The 12854-nt window shown below is 57.9% G+C and overlaps 1 protein-coding gene across 10 annotated transcripts in view; it reads right to left on the bottom strand.

Moving 5' to 3' along the window:
- The window catches only part of CABIN1 (calcineurin binding protein 1), a 97996-nt gene that overhangs the window by 54936 nt on the left and 30206 nt on the right, over window positions 1-12854 (bottom strand). For 9 of the 10 annotated variants that reach the window (XM_033439660.2, XM_033439661.2, XM_033439657.2 and 6 more), the window contains 7 exons: window positions 11144-11305; window positions 10229-10435; window positions 9902-10047; window positions 7596-7857; window positions 6948-7208; window positions 3924-4075; window positions 2263-2441 (listed from right to left, as the gene is read on the bottom strand). In XM_033439660.2, the coding sequence (XP_033295551.1) occupies window positions 2263-2441; window positions 3924-4075; window positions 6948-7208; window positions 7596-7857; window positions 9902-10047; window positions 10229-10435; window positions 11144-11305 (1369 nt within the window). The remainder of the gene's footprint in view (window positions 1-2262; window positions 2442-3923; window positions 4076-6947; window positions 7209-7595; window positions 7858-9901; window positions 10048-10228; window positions 10436-11143; window positions 11306-12854) is intronic. The other variant, XM_033439654.2, reaches the window with a different exon arrangement.

The raw sequence follows: 12854 nt of genomic DNA, 5'->3' as shown, positions 1-12854 counted from the left end.
TCCTGGTGGTGAAGCAGAGGCGTCCTCAAGTACAGTGCGGCAGTGCGGCCCTGAGGCTGGGTCTCCTCACCACACCCCAGGGAGGGCCTGGCACTTGGCTGCCCGTCCAGCGGGTGGCAAGTTAGCCTGATGGACCCTGTGGTGCAGGGGACCAGGGCCCCTCGGAGGCCGACTTCAGAGGACGCCACCTGCCCCTCTTCTGAGGCCATGCCACAGCTGGAGGGTCAGGGCACAAAGTCAGGGTGACTGACCCCACACCTGAGCTCCGCCGGCTGAGCAGTGGCGCCCGGGGCCCCTGCCAGCTCTGAAGACAGGGGTGCCTGCGTCTAGGAGGCGGCTGTGACCCGCAGGCACCCCCGCTTAACACCCACGAGGAGAACGTCACCCCCGTCCCACGGGTGCGGAAGCTGTGGCTCAGAGAAGTGAAATCCTTGCCGAGGGCAGAGCTGGTGGAGGGGGCAAGGTGGCTCTGCCCTGGCCACCCTGTCTGACCTCGAGCAGGGCCCCAGCCTCTGCACACTCATCTGCACCAGGGCTGGGGGCATGCGCCATCCTCCTCGCCAGGCAGGGGCTCCACGCTGGCCCCCGATCTCCCGTATCAGGAGACCCCAGGCTGGTCATGGGAGGTAGGAGCTGAGGTGGCTGGTGCAGACAGACCCTGGAGGCTCCAGCACGTCCCCCGGCATCAGCAGCCTGCTGCTTCTGCCCTAGCCAGGGCCTTGCCCGGCAGCCAGCAAGGCTGCCCTAGGGCCACTCCAACGTTCCAAGACCACAGCTAGCTCAGGGCCCCAAACATTCTCGTGCTGTGGACGCCGCTTTCTCTCCGAGGTGAGGGCTGAGAGTTCTAGCAGCACTGTAGATAGGCCTGGCCAGCGAGCGCAGGGCTTCCCGGCACAACCAGCTGGGGCTGGCCACAGCGAGCCACAGGAGCTCAGAGGCTCCATGTCATCGACAAGAATCACTTTGCATAGAAAGTTTTTACAACCATTCAAGAACGCACAAGCACTGAAATAACATCTGAGCGTATTTGTGTGGCTCCCCCTACAAGCTTGCAGAACCAGGTGCCCAGGACATGTTACACCGGCACCTGTCCCCAGTGCTCTGCTCCCCACGGCTCCACACACACACAGGCGTGCCAGCGTGGGACACCCTGAGAGGCATTCCTCCCTCCTGAGACTGGTCTGGTGCTAATTCCTCCAGGACGTACCTGGCAGAATGGAATTCCCAAGCAAGGACTTATTTCCAGTGTTTTCTCAATATTCTCAAGAGTAAAAGGAGAGAACAGGGTTTAACTTGAGGTGAGTGAGACCTGGAAGGTCCCTGTTTCAGGAATGTCTGCGGTATCACAGCGGGAAGATCAGGCCAGCCAGCTCCCGGGTTCATGCTCCCTGCTCTGGGGTGGGCAGGGAGGTGATAGACACACAGCACACGCTCAGACCTGCACGCGCTCAGACCACAGCCCCTCCACACACATCACAGGCCACCTGAACCCTGGAGGGGACACCGCCAGCATCCTCTCCTCTTGGGTCACAAACCACACCCCGAGGAGTCTAGTTTGCCACCTTGCCCCCCTCCACCAGCTCTGCCCTGGCCCTGCTCCCAAGCCCTGCTCTCCAGGGGCTGTGCACTGGGTCCTGCTGAGCTGAACGACGTGGGAGAGAGGGCCTGCGTGGCCTTCAGCACTGTCACTGCCCCCAGGGTTCCACTTAGTGGCCCCCAAGGCCCAGTAGTTGGCCCGGTGCCGTGCAGGTGAGGGGAACATGAAGAAACTGAGCTGCGAGGCCGGCATGCAAGCCTCCGGTGTTAGTAAGGATGTGGGTGACCGACCACCACCTGCCCGTCCCACGTGGGGAGCCAGCTGACCCCACCACCAACCCGTCTGGATTCCCAGGGTGACAGACTCAGAGTCACGGCCCTCCCCAATCATCAGAAGGACGTGCCGTAATAACGTGGGGGCCACTCGGGGCTGCCTGCAGACGCCAGCGGCCTCCCAACCGCCCTTTCACGTCCCCAGCTCACAGGTAGGAAATGCAGGCTCGCAAAGGCCCCCAGGTGGGCGGGGGCAGGTGGTGACCCTGAGCATGTCCGGGGAGCACAGGATCACCGTGAGTCCATGAGGTTAATGAACAGCCGCAACATTGCCCGTGTCACCCCAGACCCGGCACCCCCCTCACCAAAACAAAGCGGCTCATCACCCGAAGCACCCGCCCCCGTGATTGGCGTGCCGCCCTGGGCTGGCAGGAGGGAGAACAGGGACTGTACCGTCCGGCGTCGCCTGCTGGTGGGGTTTTTTACATTTGACGTAATCGTGGTCAATCGGAGTGGCTGTGTAAGGTGGGGATGTCAGACCTGGGCCAGAGGAGGAAGGGAGGGAGGCTCCGGGGCCCGGCAGTGTCCCAGCTGAAGAGTGGGAGTCCTCGTCCACCAGGCAGGCCTTCTCCCTGTGGACCAGAGGGTCAGGGCGCAGGTCAGAACCCCGCGGCCCACTGAAATGGGGCATGTGCCAGCCTGGATGGTGCCCTTCCCAGGGCAGGGGCCCCTGTTCCCAGCGCCTCTGGTGACACCCACCCCCTCTGGCATCCAGGGGCTGAAGGGGTGGCCCCACGGGCCCAGCCGGGAGCTGCCCACCCCTCACAGCTGCGCTTGCCGGCAGCTCACGTCTCACGCCCAGGAGACCCCTCCTCAGAAGCACCCGCCCAGCGCCCCTCCAGGCCGCGTCAGCGCCCTTCGTGTGACACCCACGGCCTGACACAATTCATCCCAATCAGTGTGTGGCCAAACATCTGGATTTACTGTGCACTCACACGTGTACAAGGGTATATGCTACAACAATGTTGAGAAAAGTTAAAAACACCTGAAACGTGCAAGGAAATGGCTATAGAGAGCAGGACGCACCTGTGCTCTGCAATAACACACACCCAGACAAGTGGGCACCATCTACAGAGTGGGTCCCAGACTCGCTGCTGGGAAAAAGCAAACTCTGCAACACCTCCAGGAGCTTGATTTTATAAAATAAAATAACCCCTATAACTGGACGTTTACGTGGAAGTGTGTGCAAATGCACAGAACATGATTTGGGAAACTCAACCGTGAACAGATGCTAACCCTGGGGGTGAGAAAGGATTTGTCACGTTTTAGTCCATACATTTATACATTACCAGAATTTTCTATAACTAGTATGTATTTGTGTATTATGTGTATAAGTTTTAAGTTTAAAAAAAGTTACAATCACAAAAAGGCCATATCACTGTGCCTTGGGGGCCCTGTATGACTACAGTCTCTGGGCACACCGTGTCCACCTGGTGACCGGCCGCACATGTGCCCACCTGTCCCATAGCTGACAGGCACCGGGTGCAGGTCTCTCTAGCACTGGGCAGAGCCTGCACGGTGCCCAGCCAGGCAAGGGCCCAGGGATGAGGCAAGCTGAGCCAGAGCTCCAGGACGCGGATGCCGGGGTGACCCACAATCAAGGGGAGGCCCGGGGGTCTGGCCCAGGCCTGCCAAGGGAACCCCATCAGAGCTCCAGCGCCACGAGCTCTCTGGTGCTGCGAGAGGAGCCCCTGCCTCTCACACCCTCCCGGCCTCTTGGGAGAAGGGGCAGCAGCTCTCAGAGGGCCCCACCCCAGGGAGAGGCCCTGGCAGAGGGTGCCAGGGTAGGAGGCTGCCGCGTGCAGCATCCACACGGGCAGAGCTGTGCCGGGAGGGGGAGTCAGCTCCTCCAGGGACCGTCCAAGGATGAGGAGGTGATGGGCACGCCCAAGCAGCCTCTCTGTCTCAGGTTCAACAGAAGGGTCTCGGCCCAGCCACTGGGAGCCTCGGGCCAGACCTGACTCTGTAGGCTCTGGGAGACTCAGCAGATCCCTCCCCACCCCAATGCCCACTGCCCAGCCGCCACCCAACCGCCGGGAGCACGTGCTACTCACTTTTCTGAGGCTTTGGGCGCGTTCTTCTCCTCGCCCCTGGCAAAGGGCCCTTCTGCAGCCTCCTTCATGAAGCTGACCAGTACCTCTGCACTGACCCCAGAGTCGGGCCTCCCCAGGAGCTTCAGGATGGATGCGTGGAGCCGGAAGTACACCTGGGACAAGGACGCGGGTGTGAGCAGCCCTCCCAGCTGCCGAGGTTCGCTGCCCACCCCCCGCCACCCCACCAGCTGCTAATCCAGCACAGCCTCCCACCCAGCACCCACACCCCCTCCTGGTACCGCGGAGAGTGGACAGCTCCTGCACACACATCTCCCCCGCACCATGGGCTCCCCGAGGCCACAAGTCGCAGGACTTCTGTCTGTGTCCCCACCCCAGAGCCGCCCTGCGGACAGAGGCGGGCAGGCAGTGCTGCAGCAGCGAGGCCTGGGCCTTCCCTCCTTTCCTCTGTCCTCACCACACTCGTCCCTTCACAAGCGTGAGGCCAGCGGCCCAGGCCCCCAGCCAGGAGAGCCCAGGGCACTTTACTGCCCCCAGGAAGTGTCACACACCACAAGTGACCAGGCCTGACCTTCCCACCCAGGTGTGGGTGCCACTTGGCTCCCACGGACAGCACAGTGGGCGACACGAAGGCTGCTGTGGCCACAGGTCCCGATTAACCAGCTTCTCCTCACCCAGAGGCAGTTCTAGACAGACAACAGCCAGGACCCACCCAGGTGAGGTGCCTGGTGGTCCAGCCCAGGCCACACTCTCAAGTGGGCACCCCAGACAGAGGAGCCCACACCCAGAGCCCCTCCACCTCCAGCCAACCCGTGGGCCCCAGAGAAACCGGCCCAGACAGTCCATTTTTAGATGCGGGGCACTCATATGTGCCCAGGTGGCCAAACTCAGGGGAAAGCCAAGTGTTCCACTGGCAAAGGTCATCCAAGCAGCAGGTGAAGTATTTTGAATGAAGGCTCAACAACAGAGGGGAATTTTCACCAGGGTAAGGTTAAATTCTTAAAGAGGAATGCCATTTTTTTTTTTTTTCCTGCGGTATGCGGGCCTCTCACTGTTGTGGCCTCTCCCGTTGCGGAGCACAGGCTCTGGACGCGCAGGCTCAGCGGCCACGGCTCACAGGCCCAGCCGCTCCGTGGCATGTGGGATCCTCCCGGACTGGGGCACAAACCAGTGTCCCCTGCATCGGCAGGCGGACTCTCAACCACTGCGCCACCAGGGAAGCCCGGAATCCCATTTTTAAAGCAAGATAGACACATGGTCCAGCTGAGCACCTGCCCCCTGAGAGCCCGGGTGGTGTGCTGGGAGGGTGGCCTCAGCCCCTCATCCGGAAGGCCCTGGGCCCTGAAGGGCCAACATCCTGCCTGCTCACTGGTTCTATCAGACAGCAGCAGAGGCCAAAAGTCCAAGGAAGATACATGCAGGAAAAAAGAGAGCAGTCATTCTCCTGAGAGTGAGAGAGTCCAGGCTGAGTGTGCTGACTGCCCTCCCTCAGCGGCCTCAGGGCACGCCAGCCCCTCCTCTGGGCGGCAGCCTTCACATGCCCCAAGCGGAAGTCCCTCCAAGGAGGGGCTCCTGACCCAAGTGCAAAGCATGAAAGAAATGCGATGGGGAAGGACATGGGGCCTGGGCTGTGTGGACAGCTACCAGGATGCTGCCGGGGAAGCACTAGACAGGAAGTTTCCTTCCACACTCCACAAGGAACCCCCGGAGGTGGCCCGACACTGCTATACACCACTCAGCATGGAGCACTTTAAAAAAGCGAACTCTTTAAAACGTGACTTTTTTGTTTGCTCACAAGGCTCACAGATCACCACAAGGCTCCAGGCACAGGCCGTCGTTGATCTAATGTTACGTGACCTTGGGAAGCGCTCAGAGGAGTGCTCCCTGGGACACCCCTGGTGGCCTAATGGTTAGGACTCAGTGCTTTCACCACTGTGGCCTGGGTTCAATCCCTGGTTGGGGAACTGAGATCGCAAGCCCCACAGCAAGGCCAAAAAAAAAAGTGCTTCCGGATACACACACGAAGCCACGCCCAACCTGCACCCTTCACAGAGGGAGTGGAGGAGAGGCCACACCCATGAAGAAGGGGCTGGGTGCTCAGCCGGGCAAGGGAGCAGGAGAACATGAAGGAAGCCCCAGCTCCTTCCACTACATCTAGTCCAATGAGAAAAACAAATTAAAAGATGGTAAGAAAATGTTACTGTGCGTCTACATGTTAACAGGAAACATGCCTAGAAAAACAAGGACAGGGCCAAAATGTCAACGTGGATTGTTGCAGATGAGGAGCTAGGATCAGCGGGGACTTTAACTTTTCAGTTTAAACACTTCTGAATTATTTGATTATTACATTTTTCTTAACCATTAACATCTATTAATTTAATAAACGGAAAAAAACCCTAAATGCAAAAAAGGCATACGCAAGCAGATTTTGCCCCAAATTTCAAGCACCTTTCTGGGCGGGGGATCGGTGGGGGTGGACACGCAGCCTGAGAAAGGGTGACGCTGACAAGCCCAGGGCCTTGGGAAGCCTGGTGCACCCATGCCTGTGCTGCGTCCTCAGTGGCCCCCTCAAGGTACCACCATGGGCACCAACGAGAGCACTGAGCCACACACCTGGAACCACAGGTGCAAATCCAGGCAGCGCACACGCGCTCTGCTCAGGAGGAGCAGCGCAAGACCCTGAACTGGGGGTCCAGAGGGCCGGCGGCTGCCCGGCTGAGTCCCACCAGGATAGGTACTCGGGGCACCCACTGCAGGCTGGGAGCTCTCCCATGCACCCGGGGACCAGGCTGCAGGCGCGAGTGCCCCGGAGCCAGGGATGCCGCGTGCTAATGCTCCCTCCCCCAGAAAGGATGGTGAGCACCCCTTAGAGAGAGAGAGGAAAGGCTGTTTTAATTGAACTGCATACACAGAAGTTTCCAGTGGGTTGCAGGGAAGTCACTGGGACCGTGTGCCCCAGCCCCAGGGAGACAGTGAGACTGGCCCGTCCCCTCCCCATGTCCCCGCCCGGGGCCAGCGCGGTGTCACCTCCAGGGCCTCCATGGCCAGCTCGGGGGGGTTGTGGTAGTGGATCTTCTTGGGGTAGCGGGCCGCCTCCTCGTGCAGGTAGTGGCCGGCTTGCCGGTAGTGCCGCAGGTACACGGTGGGCGGCTGCTGCTGCTTCTCAGCCACCTTGCCCAGCATGTAGTGGATGAGCCACTCCTCCTCATCCCCGTCACCCTCGCAGCGCGCCGCTGACGTGAAGCAGTGCCTGGCGGTCTCCAGCATGCTGTCTCGCCGCTCCTCCATCTGGAATGAGACCACGTGGTGTCCTACTGCCACACCTGCCACACTGACACGCCATGTGGCTCCTTCACGTCCCTTTTCAAGGAGCCGAGGGAGCCCCTGCAGCACACAGACCTCAGGCCAGACACCCGGCACCCACACTAGGGGAACATTCCCCCACCAGGAGGGGCTTCAAACTTCCGAGCACAGTGTCAAGAATTTTACAAGGACTCAACAAGCTCCTCTGAGGGAGCAGGGAAGAGACAACAGCTTCTCCACGGCCCTGAAACTGGTGGCTGACCAGCGCTCACAGGAGACTGGTCCTGGACTCACCCACCCCGGACCCCGTGTCCAGAGACCAGGGACCAAGCTGACATGGACCCCAGGACAGCGGCCGCCCCTGCCCCTCACCTGCTGCACAAGCTCAGGGGGCAGCTCGGGCCTCCACTGCTTCAACTGGCGTGAGGCGAAGGAGTGCAGGGCATAGGACATGGTGCCGAACTCGATCCACAGGGACAGGTTGGAGCTGTCGATCTCCAGTGCCCGCCGGAAGCAGTTCAGCACAGGTGTGGCGTGCTTCCAGATGGGCCCGTCGCTCTTCAGCTCGTTGGAGTTCAGTTTGTCCTGAATGCGGCTGGCCCGGGCCAGGGCCATGCCCGCCCAGGAGTCAAACCTGTGGTCATGACACAGCCCGGCTCAACATACTGCTGCCCTCACTGCCCTGCAGACACGGTGACCACGGGCACATGGGCCCCACCCCAGACTTCCTAACTCCACCACCGCGGGCATCCCTGAGCCAGGAAACATGGGCCTGCAGGCCCACCTCCAGAGAAGAGCACAGGGCACAAGTCACCCAGCCCCTCACGGCACTCAGGCACCACCCTGAGAGGGTCGCCCCTGGCATAGCCAGACGCTGGCACCCTGCTGCCCTCTGATCCCCTGCCTGGAGGACGTCCCCCCAGGATGGCTCTGAGTGGGAGGAAAGGGCCTGCTCCGCAGGTGTAATCTCATGACCTATAACCTCCCTGACCAACAGCACGGAGCAGCCCAGACTCCTGAGACCCCTGCCACCTAGCTTCTTCCGGCTCCTCACTCCCCACTGGGACGCTGCCCTCTCCAGCTCAGGCACCAGCAGCAAGATGGGCAGCAAGGGGACCATGTGATGGATGAGACCCCATCATTCTGAGGCCACCCCAGAGAAACTGCTGGTGAGAATGCAGGAGCCTCTCTGAGGCACCAAGACCATTTCTGGGCCCTTGAAAGAGTCTGGAATTCTCTAGCACAGAGAACAGAAAAGGCAGCAACCACATGGGCATGCTACCCTCTGCAGACTGACAAGTCTTCCACTACCAAGGCACAAACTTCAAAGCCAGCCCCTGGCATCCCTGGGCTGTGCAAGGTCAGGGGAACCTGGGCAGCTCACAAAGCTTCCAGGCACTTCCACTGCTCTCCAAGCGACCAGAGATGAGGGAGCAGGAGAGACCTGAGAGGACAGTGCAGGACCCGCCTCGAGAGGGGTCCTGAGCACCCCTTTCTCCAGGGGTGGGGCCTGGGAGAGAGCATGGTGGGAATGGTCAGGGACCTTCCACCTGGGCAGCTCTTTCCACACCACAGCAGATGCCTACGTGCCTGCATGAGACCAAAACAGAAACCACCGTCTCCTGCTGCAAATACAAGCAAGCAGAACAGACACACGGTCACAGACACTTGGAGCAGTGCCACCAGGAGCCAGGCTCCCCCTTCCCTCGAACAGGTGGGTGTTGGCACTGTCACTTTTCAGACGTGGCAGCAGCAGGGAGTGACCACTCAGCCAGCCTGAGTGCAGCTCTGATCCACCACCCCGGGCCACGCGACCCTAAGCCACGGCGACCCTGGGCCCCACGACCCCAGTCGGCAGCGACCACAGGGAGGACAGCCAGGGCCACCACCACACAGGCCCCTGCCTGGAGGAAACCACAGGCTGAGCAAGAGGGGCTGCGGGAGAGCCTTTCCCACAGCTGTGGGAGTCATGCACTGGCTTCTCCACCCAGACTCCAGCCCTCCTGCCCCAGCCAGGTGGGTCCTGCCTGATAAGGCAGAGCCCTCTGTTCCCGACAACTCCCAGGAGGGCGGCCTATGGAGGCCACTCTGGACCCTTCAGACACAGGTCACCAGCAGAGAGTGGTCCCCTTCTGACCCAGGCCCTCCTAGGCGCAGCAGCCATCAGAAAAGATTCCCTCTCAATCCAGCAAGTCAGACTTTATGAGCTTAGCAGGCCCTTCACGAGGATCAGGCCAATCAGTACGATTTAAGAAGAGGCCACCAGGGACCACTGGGAAGGAAGCATGAGCCTTACGTACGATGGGCTCTCCTGCCATCAACGCGCTGCATCCCAGGAAGGAAGGAGCCTCCCCCCCTCCCCTGCCCCCAAAGAAGAAAACAACCACAACGAAAGACACTGCAGTGGAAGAAGCAAGAGTCCATCCAGCCGACTCCCCAGGGCTGCGGGCCGGGACCAGAAGGACACAGTTGCCTGCTTTGACCCCGCCCCCACCCCAGGGACTGGGGAAGAAGGCTCTGCCCTTCCTTGCCTCTGCGGAGTGCCCACCTGCCCTCTCCTTCCTTCTTCCTGGCCTCCTTGCTGTGGGCAGGGGAACCCCAAACCGCCCCGGGAAGAGCTCTCCGAGATGAGTCCCCAGCCCTCCCGCAGCCGGCCTGCCCAGCACCCGGTGGCTGACCTATTGGGGCAGACGCAGATGTCGTGCATGTAGAACTTGATGGCCTTGGACTGCTCCTTGTTTTTGAAATGGTAATCAGCCAGGAGGTAGTAGAGCTCATTCACCACCGGAGGGGAGGGGTCGGCCCCTTCTGGGAGGCAGGGCACCTGGCAGGTGAGAGGGCAAGGGTGAGGGGACATGGAGCCAGGGGCTCGGGTGTCACCAGGGTGCGACCAGGACCCTTCACTTCCCAGGGCCCTGCCAGCTGGCACAGAGCAGGGGAGAGGCCAAGGCACGCAGGCAGAGGTGCTGGAGGAGACAGGACACGGCCGGCACACCAGCTCCTACCTCTGCAGAGGTGCCCTCGATGTAGGCGGAGACCTTGTCCAGGCTCAGGGCTGGCCGCTCTGTGCGGGGCACGATGGTGGCAATTCGCTTCAGGAGGTTGGCCAAGTCAGCAGACACGGTGCTGGTCTTATAGCTGTCAAACTCAGGAAGGGTCTTGGGCTTAAAGTACTCGAACATGAACAGGGCATCCTCCCATATCAGATCCACCTGAAAGAAGGCAGAGGCAGGCCATAGTGCGGTCCAGGTAGAGTGCATGGGGGAGAGTCCTTCTACAGAAACGCTCAGTGTCCAATGTAGACGAGGAGAGCCTCAAATGACTCCCACATACTTAAAACATCTGCTCGCCGACTGCAATCCCCAAACCCAAGTGTGTGACGAGCAGAAAAGCGAACTAGCACAAACCTGGTCTTTATAGAGACAAACACTGGAACCGAGGGCTCGCTCTGAGTCCACATGGCCATGACAGAGGGCAGGTCACCTAGTTGCCAAATACTGACCAAGCACTTGCTCTGGGCCAGGGCGCTCTGCATGTCATGGGGGTCACAGCGGAGACCCTGCCCAGAGTCGTGCGCACTTAGCGGATGGACTCCCTCAAAGAATAATTGACCGTGTTCAGGACCACTGAGGTAACACACCACTAGCGGTCTGAAAACCAAACCAAAAAAACGGAAACCCTCTAAGGAATTATCTGCATTAATCGAATTGGGGGAAAAAGATCTACTGAAAAATTGCCATGCTGCATTTTTTAATAATTAGTCAACATTTATGAAACTAGTTCTTGCGAGGAAACCAAGAACTTTCTTTGGTGGGACTAGTCCACCTGATGCAGCAAATCCCACCCCCCAACCCAACCCCCCCCACCACCACAGCACCCGCACCAGGGGAGCCCAGGCCCCGCCCCCAGGGGGCCCTCACCTGCTGAGCCGAGTGCTCCTCCAGGTACCTGGCCTTGCTCTTCTTGCTGGGGTAGCTGTACAGGCAGTAGAAGCACTGCTCCAAGGCTGTCTCCAGCTCCTCCTTGTATGGGTGAGTGTCCTCAGACGTGGATTCAGCAAGCTCCTTCTGGAGGATGCGCACCTAGGTGGTGGGCGGGCGGGAAGAGGCATCTGGGGGAGGGCCGGCAGCCGCCTGCACAGTGGGCCCATCAGCTCTGCTAACCTGAGGAGCCTGTCTGGGCCTGTGTCCTGGAACGGGCCTACCACCCCCTTGGGAGCCATCTGGGCCCCGCTCTGCAGGGCGTGCTGAGGATTTGCCCAGCTTCCCTCCTTCCAGCACCGCAGGCAGTTTCTTGCAGTTTCTAGCTACACTTGTTCATTTAGACATTCATCTGCTCCCCAAATATCTACTGAGCACCATCTTATGCTGGGCACATCGAGACACTGTCCCTGCCTTTGGGAAGCTCAGACTCCCGTGGAGGGGTGTGAATTAAAGAGTTATGATGTCAGACGATAAATCCCGTTAGGGCCGAGGGAACCTCTCTCTGGCAGACAGACATTAGTGAGGGTCTCAGAGGAGGTGAATGATAGTCAGCTGGTGAATCTACAGAGGTCAGAGCAACGGCTACTATTATGATGCCCAACTATTAGCAAACATACATTCTTTTCAAGCATCCGCGGTATTTTTACCAAAACTAGACAAAAAGCAAGTCTCGACAAATACCAAGGACTAGGTATAATACAGACCACATCCTCCAAACATAATTCGATAAAATTAGAAATCAGTTACATAAAGATAGCAAATATCTCAGCCATAAAAAGGAACAAAATTGGGTCATTTGTTGAGACGTGGATGGATCTAGAGACTGTCATACAGAGTGAAGTCAGAAAGAGAAAAACAAATATCGTATATTAACACATATATGTGGAACCTAGAAAAATGGTACAGATGAACCGCTTTGCAGGGCAGAAACTGACACACAGATGTAGAGAACAAACGTATGGACACCAAGGGGGGAAAGCAGCAGGGGGATGGGGGTGGGGGTGTGATGAATTGGGCGATTGGGACTGACATGTATACACTGATGTGTATAAAATTGATGACTAATAAAAACCTGCTGTATAAAAAAATAAATAAAATAAAATTCAAATAAAAGACCTTATCATAAATAAATAAATAAATAAAAATAAAGATCGTAAATATCAAAACTTACGGCATGCAGCTAAAAATGTACTTGGGGAAAACTTATAATCTCCAACACATGTATTAGAAGGTGATCACTAAAATAAGCATTTACTTCAATAAGTTAGAAAAAACACGAAGCAAATCCAAAGAAAGTAAAAAAGTGTCAATTAGTGAACTAGAAAGCAAAGAAAAAATAGGTCAATAAACCAATAACCGGTAGTTTGAAAAAACTAATTTCGATAAACCTCATAAAAGACTGGTTTTTCAAAAAAGGAAAAGGAAGCATAAATAAATGATTTTAGCAATGAAAAAGGGGGCATAACTAGAGGTACTACAGAGACTTTTAAAATCATCAGCAAATACCGTGAACAACTTTATGCTTACATGGACACTATTCCAAAAACAGAATTGACCATGGAAGAAAAAATCTAAATGAACCTACTAAAATCACTAAAAATAAGAGTCCATAGTTTAAATTTTACTCCAAGAGAGAAGCGGGGAGAGA

Source organism: Orcinus orca, chromosome 15, assembly GCF_937001465.1.
Source record: "Orcinus orca chromosome 15, mOrcOrc1.1, whole genome shotgun sequence".
Classification (NCBI taxonomy): domain Eukaryota; kingdom Metazoa; phylum Chordata; class Mammalia; order Artiodactyla; family Delphinidae; genus Orcinus; species Orcinus orca.
This window is presented reverse-complemented; position numbering and strand designations above follow the sequence as displayed.